The sequence below is a fragment of the Sciurus vulgaris genome (genome assembly GCF_902686455.1).
Source record: "Sciurus vulgaris genome assembly, chromosome: 10".
In the NCBI taxonomy this organism is placed as follows: Eukaryota; Metazoa; Chordata; class Mammalia; order Rodentia; family Sciuridae; genus Sciurus; species Sciurus vulgaris.
Genome location: NC_136470.1, coordinates 125,437,869 through 125,464,295, shown reverse-complemented (window position 1 = coordinate 125,464,295; position 26,427 = coordinate 125,437,869). Strand labels below are relative to the sequence as shown.

At 47.6% G+C, this 26,427-nt stretch overlaps 2 protein-coding genes across 3 annotated transcripts in view; both read right to left on the bottom strand.

Moving 5' to 3' along the window:
* ESYT3 (extended synaptotagmin 3) overlaps nucleotides 1-515 on the bottom strand; it is a 47,495-nt gene extending 46,980 nt beyond the window's left edge. The window contains exon 1 of the mRNA XM_079155014.1: nucleotides 7-515. Coding sequence (XP_079011140.1) covers nucleotides 7-363 — 357 coding nt within the window. The 5' untranslated portion in view covers nucleotides 364-515. The remainder of the gene's footprint in view (nucleotides 1-6) is intronic.
* Nucleotides 516-20,633: 20,118 nt separating this feature from the next.
* The window catches only part of MRAS (muscle RAS oncogene homolog), a 52,189-nt gene continuing 46,395 nt past the window's right edge, over nucleotides 20,634-26,427 (bottom strand). For both annotated transcript variants that reach the window (XM_079156051.1, XM_079156052.1), the window contains exons 5-6: nucleotides 25,235-25,314; nucleotides 20,634-23,862 (exon numbers count right to left, since the gene is read on the bottom strand). In XM_079156051.1, coding sequence (XP_079012177.1) covers nucleotides 23,763-23,862; nucleotides 25,235-25,314 — 180 coding nt within the window. In that variant the 3' untranslated portion in view covers nucleotides 20,634-23,762. The remainder of the gene's footprint in view (nucleotides 23,863-25,234; nucleotides 25,315-26,427) is intronic.

The following is a 26,427-nucleotide window of genomic DNA, read 5'->3' as shown; positions in this document are numbered from 1 at the left end:
GCTCACCCAGGCCGGCAGGTGCTGGCCCAGCAGCTCCCGGCTGATGAACTGGCGTTCGTTGTTTAGGAATTCGAAGGCGGCCTCCAGGCGCCCTAGCTTCCCGCGGCGGTTCCGGCGCCACCACATCCAAAGCAGGGCGCCGAGCAGCAGCCAGGTTATGCTGAGCCCCAGGTAGCCGGCTAGGTACACAGGCGCTAGGTAGAACAGCACGCGCGCCACGAAGGCGTAGAGCTCCGGCAGCAGCTGGGTGGACAGGCGCAGCTCCGGGCCCGGCGCGCGCGGGCTGCTTCCCTGGCCGCTGGTACCGCGGGGACTGCCAGGGGCTCCGGGAGCTCCAGGGGCGCAGGGCTCCTCCGCTCGCATCTCGTCGCCTCCGTCTTGCCCTCTCCAAGAGCTTCACCCAACCTCAGACCTGCGCGCCCCGACGCCTGGGCACATCTGTACTCCAGGCGCGACGACCAGACGGTCGCATCCTCCTGTCCTGTTGGAGCTCTAGGCTGTCTGCCTGGTACTGGGGGGGCCGGGCCCGGCAACACCCGGAGCAGGGCGGGGCCAGCGCGAGCCTCAGGGAAGGCGGAAATCTCTCCGCCCCCGGGGGCGGGTCCAGGTGAAAGGGGCTGGGTCATCACTCCCAGGACTGGGTAGCGAGGGCACCCTTGGACACCAGCAAGGGGAGCTGGCGTCAGCAGAAGGGGCGCTGTTGCCACTTGGGGTGGCTTAAGTATTGCCCCAGGAAGTTTCTGACTCATCAAGGTTATGTGTATAACTGGCTTATCATGGACAAACATCACCTAAAGCCTGCTTCCTACAATAGTCTAGTCCGGATGTTCACTCAGCTGAGCATTGGAGGCCCTCCATGGACTGGTCGCCCACCCTGGCCTCTGAGCCCAACCCTGCACCCTGCATCTGGACCCTACAACTGGCCCTGAAAGCCCCAACTCTGTCCCTTCCTTTGGCATCTGTGAAGCAGGCAATCAGCCCCCAGCACAGCCAAACTGAGTTCAGGGTGGCCTCTGTGCCTGCCAACCCTCTCTGCCCCACTGTCCCCTGCCCCACCCCCACCCTTCACTCTTCTGGGCCTCAGTTTGAATCTTCATTTCCTGAATCATTGATCGGGAGCTTCGGGGGCGGGGCTGGGTGGTCCTGCTCATCTGTGGGGCACCCAACAAGGGCAAGTGACCTGTGAATGAAAAGGGAAATGAAGAACAAGGCCTGAGGTGCTTGGGAGTCAGTGGTGAAGCCCTTGATTTCTATCTAACCCCGTCTGAATGGTCAGAGCAGGTGGAGATCCAGACCTCCAAGTCCAGATAGTAAGTCATCTTGTGCATGGCACACATTGTAGGTAGCTCATATGAGAGGTCGCATCGAGTACCAGAATGTGATTTTGAAGTCAACAGGTGTATTGGCATGATTTGGAATGATTCTATACACTCTTTCAACAGTTTAATTGAAAGGTTGAGCCCCATGGACAACAACCAAAAGATCATTGTATTATCTTTTTGCCTATCCCTCAAATATCTCTCTGGCTTTATCCATCTCTCCTCAATAAAGGTCCTTGCTGCAATGAGTTTTTTTTTCAACAACAGGTGTGTCCCCAGTGATCAGAATACCTGAATCCTCCTCTACTGTTCTTGGCCTAACAGGATTCAGCCAGAACAGGAAGGGAAGCCCCCCAACTTAACATCTCGTTACACTTTCATTTCCCAGTGTAGCTTGGTAATGTGGCCGGCAGGCCCAAAGTTGGACAAGGAAGTTAACTGTCAGGAGGCAGCTCCTCATCCCTACCTGCTTCATCCCTGCACAACTCTGCACCTTCCCCCCAGCCTCCAGGGCTGCAGTCCAGAGGGACAGACTGGATGCCATTTCAGCTTTCATTCCTTGGTAAAGATCCAACTGCCTCTCTCATTCCCGTCCTTCTTCCCACTCCTGGGCCCACACCCAAGCCCACCTGTGTTAGAGGGGATGCTGAAGGTATATGTGAGGGAGGCTTGCCAGAAAAAGGAAGGTGGTTGGTTGTGAATGGAATGGGCAAATGGGCATGTCCAGCATGAGACCTGTGGACATCCTGCAGGACACTGCTGCCTGGGTGGCATTGCTTTTTCTGTCCCTGGAGCACACCAAGCTCATTCAGGCAAGGCTTGCTTGCTTACTGTTTCCTCCACCACGTATATCAGGGTGTAGGATTATGATTTGATCCCCTTCAAAACCTTATTTATAATGTCATCAAATTACTTTTATAAATGAAACATATGAGAACATTGGCATCTAAAATTTGATACCCCACCTGAGGTTGGATTCACACCTAGAGCATTGGAGCTATTATTTCCCTTCTCCTGAACATTCCAGTTACTGCCTCAACAAAAATCACTTTATGGGCTGATCACAGCAAAACCTGGGAGAAGGCTACTTTCCAGAGCTTTTCCTGCACTCACTTGAGCATTTCTCATACTACATACTGGATTTTCACTGAATGGTAGCTCAAACATTTGTTGACCTCTGTTGTGGATTGAATTGTGTTCCCCAAAAAGCTTTGTTGAAGTCTCAACCCCTGGCAACCGTGAATAGGATCCTATTTGCAAATAATCTTTGCAGATGTAATCAAGTTAAGATGAGGTCATACTGGATTAGGGTGAACCCTGAATCTGATGGCTAGTACCTTTTTAGAAAGAGGGAGATTTGTGCATAGAGATTCAGAGGAGACATAGAAAGGGAAGAAATGCATGTGGAAACATAAGTAGAAACTGGAGCAACACAGCCAGGAGTGCCATGCATGGATGGCCACCACCAGGAGACAGGGAAAGCAAGGAAGGACTCCTCCCTACAGTCTTGGAGAGAGTTTGGCTCACCTGCACCTTGACTTCAGTTTGCCAGCCTCCAGGACTGAGAGAACACATGCTTAGTGTTGTAAGTCGTGGGCTGGGGAGATACCTCAGTTGGTTGAGTGCTTGCCTTGTAAGCACAAGGCGCCCTGGGTTTGATCCCCAGCACAAAAAAAAAAAAAAAAAAAAAAAAAAAAAGTGTTGTAAGTCGTACAGTTTGTGGTATTTGGTGCAGCAGTCCTTGGAACGAGCTGAGTGTTAGGCACTCTCCTGGGCAGAGGAGGCATTGGAACCGGAAACAAGTGTCTTAAGTGATGCCAAGCACTGTTCTAGTGCTAGGCTGCCCAGTGTATGACACAAGTAAAACAAGAGGGAATAAATGCAGCATATGAGGAAGTCTGAGTTCTAAAATGCATTGGCATCAAAGTGTTTTTTTTTTTTTTTTTTTTTTTTTTTTCCTTTTAATGTTGGTAGGATCTGTACAGATGTTCCTTTTAAATTCTGGTTCTAGACTCATTATGTTTTTTTCTTTTGTATGTCTGCTAATTATTTCACTGCTCCTGCTCCTATCTTTAGCTCTTTTACTTTCTTTGGCTTTACTTTGCAATTTTTTTCTTTTAGTTAGCTTCTTGAGATAGGGATTAAGATAATTCATTTTCAACTGTGTTAGGATATCTGCATTTGGAGTTCTAGACTTCTCTCCAAGCACAGCTATAACTATCCTACAAGGTCTTTTAACTAACAAATTGGGAACATTTATTAGCATCACATGTGTAAAAGGCACTGTCTTATAAGCCTTATAAGCATTCTCTGTTTATATGTTTAGTGCATATTTATTAAATTTACATATGTAAAATACACAAATCTTGATGGTGCATCTCACTCAACTTTTACCAATTATACACTTATATAACCATCAAATCCAGAAACAGAACAACTTTGTCACCTTGGAAAGTTTTCTCCTGCTTCCTCCCAGTGAAAACCCATGTTCAGGGATGACTACTCTTCTGACTTCACAATCAGTGATTATATGTGCTTGCTGTAGAACTTCACATAGATCAAATCCACTAGTAATCCAGCAGTGTGTACCCTTCTTTCACTGCCTTTTATGCTCACATGTTTTCTAGAGTCATCTGTACTGTTCTGTGTGAGAATTAGGTTTTAAAACTTGTTATGTAATATTCCAGTCTATGGATGCCTTCCAATTTCCTGATTCATTCCCCTGAAGATGAAAATTTAGATTTTCTTCAATTTTTTTGTTAGTATTAATTTCTTGCTATTTTACTGTGAACAAAACTTCTATGAAAATTCTTGTACATGTTGTTAGGTGGGTAGATGCCCTCTGTCTTATGTGAAATTACTTGATCATAAGATATATGAATTCTTGCTTTTCGTAGGTATTGACAATATTTCCAATATTTTAAATTATAGACAACTAAATAATTGTTTCACTGTTTTTCTTGTTTCCCTATGTATTCGTAACTGATAATAACAGAGTTTTCGATGTTTTGCTAAACATTTTTAAAGGTCAGAGAGAAATCATAATTTTCTCTGTTGGTTATTAAGGTGACTCTGGACAGTGTGAGCAAAGTGAGGGCTGCCTATATGTACCCCAGAACCTCTTCACAGAGGGTCTGCCCTTCACTTTTGCATCTTGTCTTTGTTGGTGGAAGCAAGCCCAGACTCAAGGAGAAGGGATTACATGGGACTTACCCAGAGGGCAGAGGTCTTAACATTTGAACAGTATTGAGTTTTATAATTCACGAATGTTATACCCCTTCACTTATTTAAGACTTCTAGTTTTTGTTTGGTTGTTTGGACAATGTTTACAGCTTTCAGATTTGCCTAAGTTTTTAAGACTTATTCCTTGGCTTTAAAATATTTTCAATGCTATCTAAGTGGTGTTAATTTTTTTTAAATTTCATTTTCTAAAAGTTCTGGGTAGCATGTAGAAATACCATTGATTATTGTATATCAGCTTTGTATTCAGCAATCTTGTTAACGTACTCATTTTCTTATAGATTCTTTTGGATATTTTATTCCCCCCGAAAAATCAAGTTACTTTTTCATTTTCAATCATATCTTTTTTTTTTTTTTCATTCCATTTCTGGAATGGTTGGGGCTTCCAGTATAATGTTGAAAATGTTGTATAGATGTGAGAGCAAAGTTCTGTTTTATTCATGATCTGAGAGTGAAAGTGTTCACTATTTTATCATAATGTCATTATGAGTTGGCTGCAATATTTAAAAAGATGTCCTTTATCAGATTAAGGAATTTCTCCTCTTCTATTAGTTTACTGAACTCAATGTTGAATTTGACCAACTACTTTTTCTGAATCTGGGGAGATGACTGTATAATTTCCCTCTTTTATTCTGTTAATGCAGAATTACTGTGAGATATACATATATCAATATATCACCATAACTCACCACCTATATATTAATATATAAATAAAATTAATCTGTATGCTTAGGACAAAACTCAGTTGGTCATTAGGTATTATTCTTTTTGTTTGATTTTCTCATATTTTATTTAGAATCTTTGCATCAATATTCATGAGGTACACTGGTCTGACATTTTTGGTTCCTGTGATACTCTGTCAATTTGGGGGTGTGTGTGTGCTGGGGATTGAATCTGGGGCCTCACCCATGCTAAGCATGTGCTCCACCACTGAATGACATCCACATCCCTTGCCAATTTTGGATGTCAGGACTATGCTTCCCTCTTTAAATGAATTGAGGGTTTTTCTTTTTTACCTATGCTCTGAAAGTATTTACATATGGTTGGTACCATCTCATCCTTTGCTATTTTATAGAATTTGCCAGTGGATTCATCTGAGCCTAGAGCTTTCTTTGTGCGAAGGTTCTTAATTATTGATTTAATTTTGTTAACGGAATTGTTCACACCTTTTGTTTATTCTTATGTCAGCTTTTGGTTCAGTATGTTATAGCTTCTGTAAGCTCATGGCCCACAAATGACAGAGGCAGGAGACAGGAAGTAACCTTGGATCAGCAAGCTTTCCCTTACTCTGCATCCATCAGGCATGGGAGGGCCCATTTTCTGGATATGGAGCTGGGCCCCAGTTAGTTACAGAAGGAGTCTGAGTTTTATAGGGTAGGTCTAATTTGCCATGGGGGAAGATCAAGGTTTAGGGCCCAGCATTCAGTATCCGCCCCCCCCCCCCCATCATTATCAGGAAGAGATCTGCTGGGAGGTTAATACTTGGCTAGTTTCTCCTCCAGTCCTCCCAAGCCACACGTCTCTCCATTTTTCTTGGGGAGAGAAGGGGCGGTTATCTCGCAGGAATATTATTTTCCATAACCCTTCAGCTTCCTTATTCATTCAGTTATAAATATTCTATTTTCCATTCATTAATTATTGAAATGAATAATCATTGATTATTTAGAAGTCTTTTAAAAATAGTTGGGGACTTTCTAGTCTATCAGTTATTGACTTCCTATTTAATTCCATGTGGTTCATCGTGGTTGGAGAACATACTTTCTATGATCTAAATCTTCAGAAATGTGTTCAGTCTTGTTTTATGACCCATGTATGCTTGAAAAGAAGGTGTGTTTGATAGTCCTGGGTATAATATTCTATAAGTGCAACTTAGATCAAGAGGACTGAAAATATTATTCAGCTATCCTTCTATTTGGACAATACTACTCAACAGCCTTACTGATTTTTTATCTAGCTGTTCTGTAAGTTACTGAGTAGGGGATTAAAACCTCTACCTCTGCCTGTGGGTTTGTCTATTTCTTTTGGTTTTGTCAAAGATTGTCTCATGTATGTTGAAGCTCTACCATTATGCCTTCCTAACAAAACCACCATTTTATTCTTATGAGATGTTCCTGATCATTATTTTTTAATGGCCTCTGTTTATCTGTGATGGTTCTCCTTGTCTTGAAGTCTGTTTTGCTTGATGGGAATATTTCTACTCCAGCTTCCTGTGCTCCCTGAGAGTGCTGTCTCTCATTCCATCCTTGTATTTGTAATGTATCCGTGTTTTTATGTTCCAAGAGTATTTCTTATATACACAAGCAGGATGATTTTAAAATGCTAGATAATCTGTCTTTAATTGCAGTGTTTAGTCCTTTTGTATTTATAGTTGATATATTTGAGTTTAAGTATGTGACTTGTTTTCTCTTAGCCTCATTAGGTATTAGTTCCCTTTTTCTCCTTTTCTAACATTAAAAAAATTAATTAAGGGGATAATTTAAAGTTTCTTAATTAGAATTGGAGGTTTTAATATTCCTCTGTCTATAGTGGTGCATATGCCTATAATCCCAGTGACTTGGGAGGTTGAGGCAGGAGGACCACAAATTGGAGGCCAGCCTGGACAATTTAGCAAGTCTCTGTCTCAAAATAAAAAAAATAAAAAATAAAAAGGTAGGGAAATACCCCTCTCTCAGCCACTTATAGAACTTGATATAAAAAATCAACAAAGATCTGAAAAATACTATCCAAATCTTGACAATTGATATCTGTACCACAAAATGTCTTTTCAAGTGTACAGAAGATACCATGTGCTAGGTCATCAAATTAAAAGGATTGAAGTGATTGGGAATGTATTCTCTGATCCAATGGAATCAAACTAGAGCTCAATAACCATAAGATAACAAGGAAAGCCCAAAACATTTGGGCAGAGACGAGGAGCCGGCCATCCTCCTGGCTTGGTACACAGTCGCCTGGCGTTAGCAGCTTTGGGTACACTGCACTTATCGTCACCGAGAGGGCTTTCTCCCCAGCGCTAAGGCCAGGCTGTCTTTCCCACAGGGTCTTTGGTCCAGGCAAGGCCGCCCCCAGTTGGCAGTGCATACTCTCCCTTGACCTCCAGGTTGTCTTGCCACATATGGGGAGTCCCCACCAAATACTGCCTCTTCCAGGGATTCCCGCTTGCCTATGGGGAATCTGCCTGGCTGCTGACGGGAAGCACAGCCCTCCTTGTCACCATCGTCACCACCATCAGACCAGACAAGGGCAGCTGCAGGCACAGCTCCCCCTCTGGGATTGCTATTGGTCCCTCTGGCCCTGGGTCTTGGGACCCTCCCCTCCCAGGAGCAGGGAGGGGAGGTGGAAGGCCAGGATGCAGGTTGGCCACACTTTCCAAGAACCTCCTCAAGCCCACTCTTTGCCCCTCTGAAGAGACCTCTTGTTTTTGTTTTAGAGGTGCTGGGGATGGAACCCAGGATCCTGGGCACATCAGACAAGGGCGGTACCTCTGAGCCAGCCCTGCCCAGAGGGGAGCCGAGTGGTCTGGAGCCCAGTGGGGGCACAGAGCCAGGGCCTCCCTGAACAATGCGCCTTCACAGGTTTGCTCTTGTCCTTGCCTTCAGGCCTTCTGCCAGGATTCAGGTGTGAGGAAGAGCCGCTTTCAGTCACAGCAAACCCTCTTTGTCGTGGCACATTCTTTTTATACACTGTCAGGTTTATTAATATTATATTTCAAAAGCAAAAGTTTCCCTTTTTTTTTTTTTTTTTTTTTTACCATTTTTACCAGATTTCAACACTAAGGTATTCTAGCTTCATGAAATGACTGAGCAGCTTTTCTCTCAAATCTTTTATAGTTTGTATAAGAAGGGAATTTGGGGACCTTAAGTAAAGCTTAGCTGTAAAACAATCTCGTGTGATTTATAAGGTGATAAAACTTGAAGCAAAATTTTCAAGTTTTGTGAATGTCACTAAACTGTTCACATTTTCCACTTCTGAGTCGTATTTGGCAATATAAACATTGCCATGGAATTTCCATTTTCTTTCTAGATTTTCACAGTTATTACCATCATGTTCTTGAGTTGCTTTCTTATGGCAGCCATAACTACCGTGGGGTGGCTTCAAATAGCAGATATTTATTCACTCTCAGTTGTCAAGGCTAGAAATCCAAGATTAGGATGTTGCTAGGACTGGCTCCTTGTAGGCTCTATGGAAGAGTCCACTGCTTCTCTCCTAGCTTCTGGTGGCTCTGGCAGTCCCTAAGTTCTGGTGGCTTGTCAGAACATCACGACAACCTATGCCTGTCTTCACAGGGCCTTCTGCCCTCTGTCAGAAGGGCACTGCCTTCTTTTTCTTATAAGGACACCAGTCATCGGATTTCGGGTCTGCTCCGATTCCCATCTTGAGATCCTTAACTTAATTACACTGCAAAGACCCTATTTCCAAATTAGGTCACAGCATACGTACTGGAGATTAGGACTGGAGCATATCTTCTTGGGGCTACTGTTCAACCTTCTGTTTATAGAATCATGACTCAACCCACTGGGGTTGAGCATTTCTAAGAAACATGACAGTGTATTGGTAATTTTAAAAAGTATTTACTTTCCAGAAGCTTCCAGAGTCATTGAGAAAGCTTTGTTTACATGATGCCTGTTTTAGTCAGCTTTATCGCTGCTGTGACTTAAAGGACCCAAGCAGAACAATGTAGAGGAGGAAAAGTTTATTCAGGGGCTCACAGTTCCAGTGGTCTCCATCCATAGACAGCTGGCTCCATTCCTTGGGGCTCAAGGTGATGCAGGACATCATGGTGGAAGAGTGTGGCAGAGGGAAGCAGCTCACATGATGATCAGAAAGCAGAGAATCTTCACTTGCCAGATACAAATATATACCCCAAAGCCACGTCCCCAATGCCAATCTCCTTCAGCCACACCCTGCCAGCTTCCAGTTACCAGTTAGTCCCTATCAGGGCATTAATTCACTGATTGGTTAAGACTCTCATTTCTCCTCTGAACCTTCTTGCCTTGTCTCATGTGTGAACTTTGGGGACACCTCACATCCAAACCATAACAATGCCCCTGGATCCATTTTCACAGAAAATAAGTCTGCTTCTTCTAACTAGATGTGTGTGGGATTTGGGTGGATGGCAATTCTGGGTTCCATGAATTTCTGCTCTTGATGAGCAGGACAGAGAAGGAAGTGTTCATACTTTCTGCCAAAGCTTATCTAAGATTGCGCGCTCCCTAGGGAACATGTCTGTGCCTCCCATTCTTCCAGGTACCACACAGTCCCACCCCTGCTCCTTCCCTAGGGCAGGGGCTGTCATGGACACCATGGCAGATGCAAGAGGGCCTGCTCTCTCCGTCCCTGCGTCTCAGTGCAATCTCCCCTTGCTCTAGAGGAGAAAATATAGCTGTTGGAAATGAGAGAGATCACGGAACCTGATAGTGGAGTTGGCTGCCACAGGTTAGGCTTCTTTCTATTTGCTAAGCAACTGGAACAAAAACATTACATATTTTCATCAAGATTAAAGACTGAAGCCAGGGCAGCTTTGGTCATAATCATATGGGAAAAGGCTCACCACAACCATGTCAGATGGTGCACCACACTACCTATGGAAGGGTGACTTAGTCCCACTGCAGCACTGCAGGAGGGACCCTGGAGCCCCAGGAAGCAGGGAGTGTGTCAGCCAGGGTCTCACACCTCCCTGTGCAGCACTGGGCCCTGCCCCAGAGCTTTGGGTCTGGTGGGTCTGGGGTGTGGAGAATTTGCACTTCTTACCAGTTCTCAGGAGAGCTTTACTCTAGTCCTAGGACTGCATCTTGAGGACCACTGGCCTAAAGTGGGGCTTTAGAATCTACCTGGAAAGCTCCATTCCGGATCTGAGGCAGGAGGCCCCCCACAACACTTCGTAAAATGCTGGGTGCAGAGTGAACAGGCAAGAGGCCAGAGGATGGGGACTTGGAGGTCCCAAGGTGGGAGCACAGTAGGGCTGTGTGCAAGAAGCTTTGTGAGAATGGAGTCAACAGAGCCTTTCAGAAAGTCCTTGTGGGGATCCCACGTTCCTTGTGTCCACCTGCAAAGCTCAAGCAGATTGGGTGACCTATCTCTAGAAGGCATATGAGATCAGCCTGGATGGGTCTGGGCTTGGCTTTCAGCAGGAAGTGTCCAGGAGAACCAGCCAGGCTGGCCTCAGGTTGGAGGAAACAGTTGCTGACAGGTGTCGCTGGCCTGGTCCTATGTCAAATATTCAGCAAATGCAAATGGTGAATCTGTATCTGGACATACATTTCCTTGGGACAAGCAGCTCTGGAGGCTTAGGAAGTCCCAAAGGGCAGGGGTGAGAGCAAGGACAAGTGGGCTGAGGGGTCGTCTTTGAGATCTTTTGAAGAAGATAGGCTTTGTGGAGTGGAGGCCTTCCCTACAAATCCCCCCAGAGATGCTGCTGGAAAGGGACCCGTTCTCTCTGCAATGGCGCCCTCTGGTGGACCAGAGAGCCATTGCCCAGGCTCCCCCGCAGAGCAAGCAAGACTAAAAGTGCTAGTAATGCTAAAAATGCAAGTACTGAGTCCTGAGAGATTTCTATGTCAATGCCAGAAACTAAGTTCTTGGGGTGCTTTAACTCATTCAATTCTCCCAACAGCCGTCCAGGTAAGTTCTCACATGATTCTGGGTTTTCAGATGCAGGAACCCAGGCATGCAGAGTTAAAATAATTTGCTGAGGGTCACATGGTTAGTGAGGAAATGTCCTCTGATCCTAGTTTGGGGTTGGCATGGGATGGAATCAGATACACTGAGGTCTAAGTCCTAGCTTTGCCACCAGGCCTGTGAGACCCTGGGAGTTATTTATGTCTCTGAAGCTCAGCCTCTCCCTCTGAGAGGTTTCCTGTGAGAATGGATGTCTGGAAAGCTCTCAGCATATGCCTTGCAAGTGAAAAGGTCAGGGGACACCATTCCTGCAAAAGCCACCTCAGTATGGCCCTCCCAGGGCTGTGCTTCCCTGGCTCTGTCTAGCCTAAGTGAGCCCTTCACAATTGGACATTGGAAATTTTTTAATTTATAAAAAGACATGGTCCATCAATTAATTCCATCTCCTTCCCTGACCTTTGATACCATGTTCCCTGGAGAAAATGTGTTGCTTCTGGAGACTTCCTTAGAGAAGGGAAGGTTAAGGAGGGAGAGGAATTAACAGTGTCTGAGGTTTAGACCCAGAACATTTGGCCCTTACTTGGGCCGAGGGGCTGACAGTGGTCAGAGTGTCTGCCAGGGTGTCCCCCAAAGGGAGGGAACTCCCCCAACCCCCTTGTCTCCACCCCGTGTGGGTGAAAATGACTCTCCTCCTCTTGCCTCGTACTTGGGTGTGCTGGCCTGGGTGGGTCGGGGTTTGGCAACCTTGGTCAACATATTTAATCAGCTACAAGGGGAGAAAGTGGGATCTGGCTGGTTTGAGGTCAAAGTGAAGGAAAAGGGGCAGATATTGTGGAAGGATTGAGTCTGTGCTTCTCTAAATCTGGCTGGGAGAGGAGGGAGCTGTTGGCTGGCACATCTTCATCCTGCACCCTATTCTGGGAAACCCTTCATGAACTTGGCGCAGGGGGGGAGTGCAGGGTGGGAGGGTGAGTGAGGAATTTTAGAAGAGTCTCACCCCAGCTCATAGCTCTGCAAAGGGAATTCCCACTCAGGGTCAGCAAAAGCATTGCTTTCCTGCCACAGGATGGGATAAATAAATGGTGACCAGACAAGAGGCTCCACATGAAGCTAAAAGCCGTCGCACACTTAACTCCAGAATTAAGTGCCAACAACTCAAGTTTAAATTGATAATAGCTGACACCAGGGAACCTACTGTGTGCCAGTTCCCGTTCCTAAAGCTTTTCATAAATTTGTTATTTAATGCTAAATGGAATGGTATGAGGTATGGACAAGTCCATGTCCCTATTTTATGGGTAGAATGTCATCTGTAAAAAATGTGGAACTACAAAGGGTATTAGGAGAAAAAAGTAATATATGTAGGAGAAAGGTAACCCTAACTCTAACCCTAACCAAAGATAAAAACCATAAAGGAGAAAATGATAGCTCTGAACATTTAAAATGGAAGATGCCTATCGTGGGGCTGGGGATGTAGCTCAGTAGTTGATCACTTGCCTAGCACCACACATGAGGCCCTGGGTTTGATCCCCCAACAGGGGAGAGAGAGAGAGAGGAAAGAAAAATGCCTATAGTGTAAAAATCAATCATCAATATGACTAAAAGAGAAATTGTGTTCTAGGGAAGCATTTTGCAATAAATATGACACAAATAATCAATAAACTTAATACCTAAAAACCAGTAAAAAGTGAAATTGATAATCAAAAATTAAAGAAAAGGCATAAACGGGAAATTTATAAGAAATAAAAATTCATAAACCTTCAAAAGTCTGATATTACCGGGGAACCAAGAGTAAGAAAAATAGAAACTGTTTCCACTAAGGAAAGATTTCCAAAACAGATAACGTCTGTGGATGAGGAAAACAGAGGAAAGAAATACTTCTTATGCTGTTCACATAATTCTTTATTTTATGGGTATAGGATTTGTTAATCATTTTCCAATTATTGTTCACTTAGATCCTTTATAATTTTTGTCTTATGAATGCGAAGTCATCTTCATTCATCTTTCTTTGCATCTTTGATTATTTCTCTAGAAGAGGGCCCTAGGAATAGCATTTTTTGAATAGAGGTTTTAAGCCTCTTCATACTGAATGGTTTGAAGGCTTTTTTGATTGACAATCAGTTTTGATTGACAAGGGAAGTTGGGAAAGAGCTGAGTCCAGTGTGGCCCAGGATCCAGGCTTGAGAAGACAACTTGCTGTTTTGGAGGTAAAGAGTTTCCAGAGCAAGGGGCAGAGGGCTGGCAGGGAGAGGTGGGAGGGCAGGGGCTGCGGCCAGCTCATGGGGTGAGATGGAGCCTGCTGGGTGAATGTCCTACCCAGGTGTGGTGTGTGGGGAGGTCCTGCAAACCGTGACTGGTACATCCTAAGTTTCATTGAGTGGTGGCTGTAGTGACAGGGACATTCAAAACGCATGTATTGCCTTGATTCTGGGATCCCAGCTAACATTTACAGTATCTACGTGCCAGCCATTGTTCTGAAATTATGTAGACTTCAAACTAACAATAGCCCAATAGAATTAACAAGTTTCATTATCATCAACCCAATTTGACAAATGAGGAAATCGAGACTTGGAGAGGTTGGGCAACTTGCCTAAAGGGTCACCAGGCGGCAGCACTGATGGGCAGGCCTAGTTGGCCTTTCCCTCCCCACACTGCACACAGCCTCGCGGCACCAATAACAGGAGCGATGCCACTCCAAGGGGGAACCACAAATCTGGATTTATTGGGGGGGGGGGGCTGGGTAATCAATGAGAAAAACAGTTACAGTGCCTTGTACCAAGGGATCATTTATAGTGTCATTTATAATGACAAGGGACCAGGCCACACCCTTGGCTTGGGTGTCCCCTGGGCCAGATGCCAGTGGCCTCCAGGTTGTGCTTGAGGTCTCTCAGGCCTCACCCACTGTTCTGCCCACTGGACCTTCTCCGATGGGAGCTGGGGCAGGGCAACAGGAGGGACGGGACTGGAGGTGGTGTCCGAGGCCACAGAGAGGTCTGCCTGGGAGGAGGCCCGGTGCACACGCTCCGGAAAATGATTGTCACTGAAGCTCAAAATGTTGTGCTGAGTCACCCAGGGGAAGTTGATCTGCATTCAGCTCACTTGGGAGAAGGCGGGGATGTGGGAGATGCATTGACATTTTTTTCTGAAACAGGGCTAAACTCTTAAAAAGCCTGAGTAGCTAGCTGGGATGAGCTCCGTCCTCAGCACAGCAGGGCTGGTGGTGAATGGAGCACAGGCCTTGGAGGCACAGCCGGATGCATGTCCAGGCTCGGTCACTTCCCATTGGCCTGGGCCGTCAGATTCCCTTTCTGTTAAACAAGCATGGATCACTTACCTCTTGGGGTGGTCGTGAGGATTAAATGAGATAGTACATGCAAAAGCCACAGTGCCTGGCTTACAGGAAGGGCTCAACAGCCTCAGTCACTCTATTTATTGTGCGTTTTCTCTGGTCCATGCACTCTGCCCACGTGTGCTGTGTGCTAATTCAGGGTCCTTGAAGTGGGGTCCCAGCTCAGCAACATCACACCACCTGGAACTTATTAGCAAAATTCTTGGGCCCCACCCAGAGCTGTAAAAACCTGTGCTTCAACCAGCCTCCCAGGAGATTATGTTGGTTGCTGAAGACTGAGAACCTCTGGCTAATTAATACTTATTAGTACTATTATTATAGAACACGGTGCACATTTTACTCTTACCAGGAGGGTGACCAACAGAACTGGGTGACCTGAAACTGTCTTGATTTCAGAATGAAAGGTCAGGATCCCAGAAAACGCCTCAGTGACCAACACTGGGGGTGTTGGTCACCCTATTAGCAGCTAGAACCACATTTTACTCTAGGAAGAGATTATGGCATTGTGGCTAAAGAAAACAAACAGGGTGAGAGAACCCGAGGGAGGGGTGTTTAGCTTAATGGTGGAGGGTGCTGGGATGGGGAGGAGCTGGGTTGGTGGAGGGTCTGGTGTGACATGGGTTGAAGACCAATTGAGACGCCCCTGACATCAGAGGGACCATCCCTGCGGCCCTCAAGCCCTCAGCAAAGCTCAGGAGTGGTTGCTGAGTTTATGCTGGGGCAGGCCCCAAATGGCTGTAGTTATGCTCCCTCACCAAGACTTCCAGTGGGCTATGTTATGTTTTTAGTGTGTAGCCAGGGCTGGCAGTCAGCAAGGTTATGGTTAGTCAAGGCCAGAAACACTCTGCTTCAGCGTATCCACTCAAGGTCATGAGCATTAATTGTGAGCATACGTCCTCTCATATAATCTGTTGACCTGCCTATAAAAAGGGCCTATGGAAATGGGAGCAAGATGGAACTGGCTGGGGGCTGAGGCTGAAGCGGGAGGCCAGAGGCTGCTGCCATGTCTGACTGTGTCTTGCTTCCCCTGCTGAGCCCCAAACCTTGTTTCCTGGGTCTGAGACCCTGCCTAACAGTTTACTTCTCTGAGGCTGAAGTTGAGTGGGGAGGTCATCAGGAGATTCCTGACTTTGGGGACCTACTTGAAGTTTGCAGTGGGCCTGGGAACTACCACAGCTCCGGGACGAGGGGTGGAAAAAGGGTCGTTTGAGCCAACCTGACTTCCTTTTTCAGGCATGGAGGCTGACATCTGTAGAATTAGTTCAATTAATAGACATCAGTCATTACCTTTGTATTACCAGGTCTTTCCTGAGACTTGCAAACATAAACAGGGAAGGGATGGGGGCAAAGGAGAAACTACTGTCCTGTGGGATCGACTAAGTCAATGAGTTCAGCCAGGCTCTGAGGGGACCTGCTTTCATGCAAAGATAAAATCAATGGTTCAACATCCATGTGCACACCAAGGGCTGGGATGCTGTGTTCCTTTAGTAACTTCAGACACTGCATTCTCTGGGCAGCTAATTTTTTAAATATAATGATCATTGAAGAGTCATGATATTCATGGGACATGAGTGAAATGCACTCCAGCTAGGGGTCTCAGCAAAACTGCAGAGGAGGATCACTTGGGAACTGTCAGAAGTCTTGATGCCCAGCCCCGTCCAGACCAATGAACAGCACCAGCCTCTATGGACATTGGTATGGGCAGTGAGATTATGTCCCAACTTCCCTGAGTCTAATATACAGCCAGAGTTGCAAACCATTGGTCTGGATGGTCACAAATGTGAGTGAACGGTATTTGGATTCCAGTGCTTTCTGTACGTTCCTCTCATCTCTCCTCTGCCCCTATTTCCAGCTGAATTCCCACCCTAGGGTGGCTCACCCTATGGTCCTGGGGCTGTCTCGACATCCTGGATTTTCTCTGCTCCTTTGTCAATGTCGGACCAGGGTGTTGGGGACCAAAAGGGCAGGTGGTGTTAGCCTGGTGGAAAGGGAGGGAGGTGAGTCATGTGTGAATTACACCCTTAGTCATGTGGGGGGAACTGGGAGAAGCAGCGCGGCCTGCCTCCCTCCCCTCCCTCAGGATATCGTGGGAGGGAGCTGAGGGACGCATCCACCAGGGGAACAGTTTGGTCAGCGCTTCTTAGAAGTGGTGGAGTAGATGGATCTTTGCTCCTTTCACTTCCTCTTCCCATTCTCTGGGCTGTGAACAGGCCAGAAGGGCCTGGCGTCAGAACACAAGTTTCAGAGGCTGGTTCATCCTCACTCTGGGCAGCACCCAGGGGTACAGTGAGACTCTGATGGAACACAACTCTCTCCCCAGAACAGTGCACGTACACCCATAATTTTGCATAGGATTTCAGGGTATCAGCTGCCCCTTCTGTAACTCTGTGGAGCCAAGGCTAATAATCCCTGTACTGAAGACGCTGGTCCCAGACCTTGAAGGATCCTTATTAATCATGCAGGAAGGAAAGAGGAAGGCCCCAGGCAACTTTGCCCAGAGGGTCAGCATAAGAATGGACCAAAATGCCTGCCAGTTACCTCTATGGGGTAGGGACTTCGACTTTTACCCACATTTATTTAATTTGGTGGTTCTTAAATTTTAGGGAGATCAGAATCCCCTGGTGGGTTTGTTAGCCCCAGATTGCTAAGACTCACCTCCGCATTTCTAACTCAGTGGGCTTGGAATGGGGGCAGATATTATGCATTGCTGACAAATTCCCTGTTGAGGCCGAGGCTGCTGGTCTGGGGGCCACACTTGGAGAACTGTGATTTTCCCTCTGTTCGTGGGCCCGGGCACCGTCATGGTTGTATCACAAGCTGGATTTGAGGCAGAATTAATGGTTTACCCACAATTGCCAGGATGTACATTGCACTGAACGCACCCATCAGTTCTTTGCTTGGTATGAACTCAGCTTTCTTTTTTAATGTCTGAATATTCACATTAGCATGATAATGAGCTATTTGGCTCAATATTGGCGCCCCAGAACTATAGAAAGTGAAAAATCTGGGAAATGAGAGCATCCCTAGCTTGCATAGACTAACTCATCCTTTATTTAGAGTGCCACCCCTGAGCTCCCTGCTTGCCAGGCAGAACCTGGCAGCTGTTGGCACAACACTCCGGTTGGATGTAGTTGAGTTGGGTCCTGAGGCACAGTGAATCCAGGGCCAGATTTCACTCCCTGTTAAGCTGATGTTCTAGGGCAGTGCCACTCAAACTAGCGGACACACAAGTCACTGGGCATGTGGTAAAATGCAGATTCCAGTTCAGTGTATGGGGACAGCACCCGAGAGTCTGCATGTCCAAAAAGCCCCCCGGGGTGATGATAATGCTGACATTTGTGACACCTGGGAACTTTTTATCCATGGCCTCTTCAAAAGTGAGCGGAGAGGAAGGTGGAATTCGTTTAAAATAGCCTTTCTATGGACCTTGGAATATGGACATGCTTTGAAAAGGGAAACCTTTCACCTCCAAGAGGGGTGGAATTCATGAGCCCAATACATGACTAATTTTCATCCAGTCACCTACCCAGTGCGAGGTTTATGAGAGGCCCCCCCCCTCAGGTCCCCCTCAGGTATCAAGGGATGCCTCTGAATGCACAGATCTCAGGGCCACCATGTGCATCCCTCTGTGACACAGTACCTGGGTTTTACAATAGCCCTTCTGTATGGCTCAGAGCTCAAGGGTGTTTGTCGCTAGAACAAAGGGACTGCCCTTCTCTTATGGTTGCTCAACATCAGCCACTCGTTCCTCCACGTCCAGTGAGGCAGCCTGCCTTGACACTTAGGAAAAATGAGATGGGGGAGCCACTGGTTGGGGGTCTAGACAGAGTGGAGACATAATTTGACTTCCATTTTACCCATAATTCTTTGGTTGTAGTGTAGAAAATGAACTTCAGGAAGACAGAAGTGAGGCGGGTGTGAATGGAGGTGGCTTGGGCTAGAACGCCAGCAGTGGAGGTGGTGAGATACAGGTAGATTCTGGATGTGCTGTGCAGGTGGAGCCAGCAGGATCTGTCGACAGACTGGATGGTGGCGTGGGACAGAGAGAGGCAACCCCAGGTCTCCTGGCCTGAGCAACTGAAAGCACACGGTTGGGAAGGCTACTACTGTGAGGCAGTCATGGAGGGGACAGCCAGGAGCTCAGTTTTAGACACAGCTTTGAGACACTAACTGGGACATCCAGTAGGAGAGGTCAAGTAGGCAGGTGGCTGAATGAGCAGGGTTGGGACAGAGTTTCAAACTGGAGACAGTCAACAGGGAACCATCAGGATGTCAAAGGCATTTAAGTCTCAAGATTGGATGAGATTAAGAAAGTGAAGAGGACCAAGGACCAAGGACTAAGGACCAAGGGCCAAGAACTATCATCTAGGATGCTCCAAAGTCAACAGGTGAGGTGGGAAAGAAAGAACCAGCCAAGGAAACTAAGAAGGATTGACCCGTGGAGAAGGAGGAAGACCAAGAGAGGCCACATCCAAAAAGCCAAGGGAAGGACATTTACAAGGAAAAGCTGCCCTGAGGTGAAGTGTGGAGAGACTGAGGGCCAGTTCTGGAACTTAGCAAGGTGGAGGCCACTGCTGACGGATGGCCACAGCCACTGGTGATGGAGGTCACCTGAGAAGTGACAAGTGAAATTTCATTTGAAGCAAATTATTTTTTGAAATCATAAAGAATGCTTTGGTTGTCATTTCAGTTTGTAACTGGAGCAACTTAAAGAGAAAGAAATGAGAGGACCGTGAGCGTGATCACTCTTTTAACAAGATTTCCGGCAAAAAGATAGCAGAGGAGCCAGTGGTATCTCGTAGAGGAAGTGGGTCAAAGAAAGAAATTCCTTTTGTTCAAGATGAGAAAGATGCAGTAGAGGAAGGAAATGATACAGAGGAGGGGCCAAGTGCCAGAATAATGTCCTGGTGTGTTCTAGGGCCCAAATGAAAGCATTGGCTTCAGCTAGGAGCCTGGATCTTTGGTCTGGAACAACCAAGGAGACAGAGCATATGGTGCAGATGCTGGAGGGTGGGTGGAGGTGGGAAGAAGTCTGGAATTTCTGCCTCTTGTTGAGGGAGGCAGTGTTGGCTGAGAGTGAGGAAGATGTGACCCACACGGAGAAGGCAACGTGAAATTGGAGGAGAGAGAGATCTGAAGATGCTGGCTTTGAGGAATGGAGTGATGTGGCTGTAAGTCAAGGAATGCTGGCAGCCACCAGGCTCAGGAGAGGCAAGGAGTCATTCTCTCCTGCAGGCCTCCAGGTGGGTATGGCCCTGTGGTGTCAGCTCCAGCCCAGCAAAGCTGAATTTGATCTTCTGGTCTCTAGAACTGCGAGAGAATACATTTCCATGTGGAGACACTGAGTCTGTGGAACTTTCTTACAACAGCCATAGGAAATGGATTTGGGCCTAGAGGAGGAGGAACGAATCAGCAGAGGACCCCTGTCCTTGTCCACCACCACACACCCAGCCCCTGGCCCACAGGACAGTCCGATACATATTTGTGAAATGACTACATGGGTGGGCAGGAAGCCAGGCCTGAGCTGTCCATGCAGCTCCCTTGCCGTCTGCAGCCCGGGTCAAGGGGTCTGAGAAGCATCCTCCAGCCTCCTGTTCATGTGTTTTATCTACAATTATCCAAAAAGGTACCACGAGAGCAACTGACTTCTAGACCCCAGCAAAGAGACCTTGATGGCTCAGTCTGGTCAATTTCCCACTGGCTTCAATGTACAAAGAAATGAAATTACACCGTACAAAAGACTGTACCCCAATAGATGGGGGCAGGGAACGCTCTCCATGCAGGGATAACCCTTTAGGGGTCCTGTCTGAAGAGCACCATTTCTGGGTTCCTTACCATATGCTTCTGCCTTTCTTTAGCTTTGGTCCTTGGGCTGCTCAGGAGGTGGGTACCATTGTCTTGCAGCTAAAGACCCGAGCAGGTCCTTGGTTCAAGGGTACACAGAGGTCAGTGGCAGGACCCGAATCCAGGTCTACCCAGCACTGAGCGGCTGTGCCTTTAAGGTTGGTGAAGGCCAAAGTCACACTCTGGAAGAGGTGGGTATTCTGGGTGAAACTTGCAAAGTTCTCAGCAAAACTTTTGGAATATTTGAAAAAGAGGAAATAAGACGGGCATCTCTCTGTTTCTTTATTAATGAGTCAAGATACACAAAGACTTGATAAAAAGTTACATAAAAGGCTCAAGCATCATCGAGATGTCAGGCTTCACTCTCGTTTCACGACAATGGCCACCTGTTAATACTGTGTAACAGAAGCTGGGCACCCAATGGCGCTCAACAATTCAAGTATCTCGTTCTAAGTAAATCTGACATGGAATTTCCAACCCAATGGGCTGCTAATGGAGGGGAACTGTCTGTGGCTCTGATTTACTGCGACCTGTCTGAGGGGCCTCTGGGTTAGAATTGACACGTTAGTAGGTCACGTCTCCTGGTGAAGCGAGACAGGTCACACCAGGTCTCGTGGGACCTCCACAGCAAGTACCATGAGAAGGTGGTGGGCAAAGTCCTAAGAGAAACCATCTGGATACCCTGTGTGCCCCAGGCCCAGCCCGTGGGGGTGGGGAAGATGGCTAGGATTACCTCTAGGGAGAAATGGAACCCTCTAAGGAAGGCGTCAGAATAGTAGGAGGAAATCTGATAGCACACAAGGACAGAGTCATGGGGTGAGGGGATTTCAGGAAGGGTATGCTCCAGGGGATGTGCAGCTGGTACTACTCTCAGGAAAACCTGTGGGCCATGATGAAGCCCCAGCAGGCCCCTCAGTCATGAAGTAGCATGGTCAGGCAGGTTCCCCAGACTGGCCCTGCAGGCCAGGTGGTGATGGAGATGTACTGGGGATGTTCCTGGGTACACTCCACTCCAGCCTATCTGGAAAGCTGCCTCTGCCACAAGGGTCCACTTCTAAAAATGGGGTGTTATCTACCTACCTCACCTAAGGGAGAAATGAGGTCATGAGAGGAAGCTCACCATTGGTCCCAAAGCAGAGGCCAACCCTTAACCAGAGTCTCCCTTAGGCCCTGTGGAGTTCAGCTGTGGTTTGAGTTTAGGAGAGATGCTCTGGAAGATGGGGGTATGGAGGGGGCAGATGCACTGCCCCTTTTGAGTGTGAGGGGAACCAGGAGTGGGGGAACCCCTTTCTTGGTTACCATTATGGCTCAGGGCTCTGTTGTAGGTCTGCTTCCAATGAGACCCCCCAGTTGGTGCTGTCAGCCGCCGCTCCACGCGGGCAGGGGTGTGCTGGTGGCGGGTGGTGCTGGGCAGGGGTTCCCTGGCAGTGGCCGCTGCCCTCTTGCAGGGCTTTCTGTCCTGCTCTGCCATTTCAATGCTCCACCACACACACAACCACACAGGCCTGCGGCGCGCGGGGCTCAGAACCTGAGGGTTGGAGAAAGCCTCGTCCTTTTAGTGTTTACAATACTTGCTAACATTACAGGATCCTGGAAACTGAGCCACCTCATCTGGAATGTTCTCTCTTGTCCTTCCTTTTAGGAACAGGAAAAAAAGGGCCATTTCGACAAAAGGGAGTTTGATTTCCAACTAATGCGAGTCCCCACTGTTTCTGCAGCAGAATCATTCTTCCGGCTGATCCCTTGGTGCTGGTGATCTTGCCGAGTTAGGAGTCGGGCACACTCTCTGAACAGAGAAGAATCCAGGTGTCGGGTCATCTGGCCAGAGGCTCCTTCCATGTCTTTATTTCGCCAAAGAGCAGTTAGGCTACCTGCTGGGAATGTTCTAGTTTGCAGAGATTCATAACACCTGAAAAAGGTCACTAGCCACAGCACCTCATCTTCTGATCTCCTCTCGGTGGGGCGCTGTTGTTCTAATTGCCCCTCCACCCCAACCTGGGCTGGAAAAATCCAATCTTTGCTTCTACCAGCAGCACCAGAGAGGGAGGTGGGCATTCTCAGAGTGTTGGGGGGCTGTCGTTTGCAGAAACAGGTGTCTGGGAATCCCATCATTAGCCCCACCTTCTTTTTGCCTCTGATCTCGTATTACTGTCAAGATCCAAAAGGGTAATAAAAGCGTGTGCCAAAGAGGCACCGAAGTCTGAATCCTGGAAGGAAAGGGGTTTGCTCATTAACTGGGCTTAACCGAGGTGGCGGTCGGTTGACTCAAAGGGAAATGGCTTCAGGTCCTGGTGATGTCTGAGAGATAACTGTACTGAATCTTTTGTGGTTTAAGATTCTGCGTGGCCTCAAGGTTTCTGGAGGGAGTCCACATGGCTTCCTTTGACATGTCGGTGAGTTTATATCAGAGAGGCCCCGGGCAGTGCGGGTGATGCACGGGAGCAGGAAGAGAGGATCTGAGAAACCCAGGGCCTCTCGCACGCCTGGGAGAACAACTGAACCCACGCTGTCTGAAAAAGGAACGCACATCTGTGCAAAGCCCATCAGCTCACCTCAGTTTATACATTTCCAGGACAATAAGAACAAAAACTCCTTTTACAACCGACATGCTTGCACCTGCCACTCATCTCAGTGAGATAATTTTGTTTTCTGATAACTGCGTCCTCAGACACTGCAAAGCCCTCCGAGTAAACGCATCTCTCTTCGCTCTCGTTTCTAGGCAATGAGTAGGGTCACTTTCCCTCCAGGGTGTGACCCATGGCCAGAGACTGCCCCCCGCCAGCTACATACCATTCCAATTAACTTCTGTCCTCTCAGTCATTCGACTCGTTCTGGGTTGAGTTTGGCACTCAATTAAGAAGACAACAACAGTATTCTATATATGTTATCAGAGAGGTCTGCTGAAGATCTGGGATTCCACCAGGCAGTGGGCACAGACCCCCCTAAATAAAATAATCATCACTAAAATAATTTAAAAATCTACAAAAGACATCTGAGCTCAGACACTGTGGCTTGGGCTCAAGGCGGGGGAAGCTGGATCATGGCTTGTTCGGGACATTGCATGTGGATGAACATGTCCACATCAAACCAACACTATGTAGCTAAAAGGAACAACACACCCACCAAGTGAGGGGGATCTGGGTGCAATGACCCCCGAGGGGCTGAGGGCTGCTTCTGTTCACGGGTGGCTTCCTGGGCTCACAGGAGATCTGAGACAGCTCATGCACTCCTGCAAAGCCAGACCCTGTCTGCTCCCGGCTCACCCTTCCTTCCTCCCTTCCCAGGGCAAGTTCCTCGGGCCAAGGGTGGTGGTTAGAAATAGTTTTCAGTGCAGTGAGGCAGTAGAGGGGTCCCGAGGGTTGGCAGTTCGCTGTCACTGTGCCCAGGGCCTTAGGTTGTCACAAGATCACGCACTGCAGTTTGTGGGTGCCAGTGGCCCGGTCTCCTCGCCATTTGGTTTTCTTCTTCTTCTTCTGACTTTTTTCTGGAATCTGTTGCCTTTTAAACAATGAAGGGCAGAAAGACAAAGTCAGAATGGATTTTGCGTCTCCTCTGCTCCTCTCCCTGGGTCAGAGGCACAGGGAGCCTGTTCTGGTAGGGGTTAGGGGTTGGGAGGACCGATTTGGAGGAACTGGAGTCCTAGCTGCTGGAGAGTGGCCTGGCTGGGCAGTCTCTCTTGAGGCAAAGAAACTGGGAAGGAAGAGGGATCATCCTGTTGATGGGAATTACTGCCAACAGGCTGTGTTGCTGTCTTTCTTTAAACCCTAAGCTCCATCATAGTTTAGGCTTTACAGAGTGTTGGCCTCTGTTTCTGTGTTTCACATTTTAAACAAAATGACTGGCCAACTGACATTTTATTGCAAAAGTTTTTCAAGTGTTTTAACTTTTCCTGTGTCTGAACCTGACCTTGGAAGTACAGGTCCATAACCAAGACGTCACTGTATGCGACTTGGTGTTACTACATCCCAGCTGGAGACAGAATGGCCAGGAGTAAATCATTTCAAGTGTGCAGAACTGCCAGCAAAAACGTTAAGTGAAGGTTGCCGTATTTTCCAGGATGCTGAAGAGACATGAGAAAATGAGATGGTTGAGTACATGTAGGGTGGTTGGGGCGGGATGTACAGTGGGGATGGAGAAGTGTCAAGCAGAGGAGAGCTCTGGGTCTCATCCAGAGCTAACCAACAGCCCTCGAGTCACCAGCATGAGAGCAACGAATTCGACGCATGGTGTCCTGAGAACCGTGGGCTGGGCTGCCCCGGATGCTGGAGAGTTGAGGAATGGGGTTCAAGGGGCAGGGATGGCAGCCAGGAGGCAGTTTTTATCATCTGAGCACCAGATTATTGAGCCTGGACCCTGATCCTGCAAAGGACTGTTCAAGAAACTATTTGTCAGGCCAGCTGACTTTGCTGGTGGCTGAGAGCGGTCGGTGGGTCTGGAAAGGAGATGCCCACACATCTCCCTGACTGGAGCCCCAGAATCACCCTTTGGTTGTTCAGGAGAAATAGCACACACAGGGCTTCTGCTCTGGGGACGGGGAGAGGGGCCTGCTTTTTGCTGTGTGGAAAGTTCCGGTGTTGGGAGAACACCCAGGATGGCTGGAGGGGACGGAGGCGCCACACCTCAGCAGGAAGAACTTCCTTTCAGCAGGTGAAGATGTGTCCATGTAGCAGGTGCAACAGCCTCTACCCACAGACCCATCTGGAGCTGGGGAGGGCAGAGGTGGGTGGAAGGCAGGGGAAAGAGATGGAAGGAGGCGTGAGAAACAGGAAAACAGGCCCAGAACAGGAGCTGCGTTCCTTACCAAACCCTCAGCCTGGCTGGGCCCTTTCCAGCCACAGAGGCTCCTTCCAGGGAGGGGTGGGGTGCTCACCTAATTACTCTAACGAGGTCATGGAAGGCTTTGTCCACATTCAGAGGCGGGTCCTTGGCACTGGTTTCTATGTACGGAATCTGTAAAGCAAAGCTTAATTTGGTCAAAGTGGCGCTGAGATGCACAAGGTCCTTTCCCATCCTTACGATGGCAAATTCTCCAAGGTTCGGAGACACCCAGGATGGAATTCCTAGCCCCAGCAGCCTCAAGTCTCTCTCGGTGGCTTCTTGCTCTGAGGTTGGAAAGTTTTACTAATGGCTTTTCCAATTCCCTCTTGTTCTCGAATCACAGAGATATTTGATAGCTTCCTAAATATAGAATATAAATGATCTTTTTATATCCTGAAAGACTAAAGATTTTTTTCCTTCATCAAACTAAGATACAGTCTATTCATTTTTCTTTCTGAACTCTGCTTCCCTACCTTGAGGTAATCTCCGGGCCCTCCAGAGTGGACACAGTGGGAAAGGCAGAGGAGGGGCCACAAGCAGGACTCTGAACCCAGGTGACCTTTCTGGGCTGTGCAGGCCCTCGCCCCACCACACCCGCCCCGGTCCAGCTCTTGTTTGGTCTGTGTCTATGAGTCCGGGAGCTCAGCCATGTTTACACAGGGATAATGGTGAGGAATCATCTCATGGCCAAAAGGCAGAGGCACATGGGAGCTGTGGCCGAGGTGGCCCCATGGGGTCACCAAGCCTTGGTTTAGAGGGAGAACGAGCTTCTGAGCGCTCCTTTTCTCCTACAATAAGGACCCACAAGGGCAGGAAGTGCTGGTGCCCCACACGGTTGGAGGGCTGGAGAAACACACAGGTTTCCCTGCACGCCATGGAAGTAAGCTGCTTGTGGTGAGTCTGTGGACCTTTGTTATTTTTCATAGCTTTTCTCTGATTATAAAATTAGTGCTTTTCATTACAAGACATTTGAAGGAGAAAAACACAGTTAAGAAAATAAACATGACCGGTTGGTTAAGCACATGGGGTCGGGGTGGCGGTGGAGCCTGACAGAGTGAGTTGTTATGTCAGAGGAGTTATTGTAAAGCATCGTGCAGGGCCCATGGTAGTCTGTGTCTTCCTGTCAGATGTCCACACCCTGCTTTGGCATCAAGCAGGGGGCTTCATGGAGCTGACAGACACACATGGAGCAGGGCACAAAGGGCACAGCTCAGGCCTTTGAAATCCTCATTTGACAAAATTTGA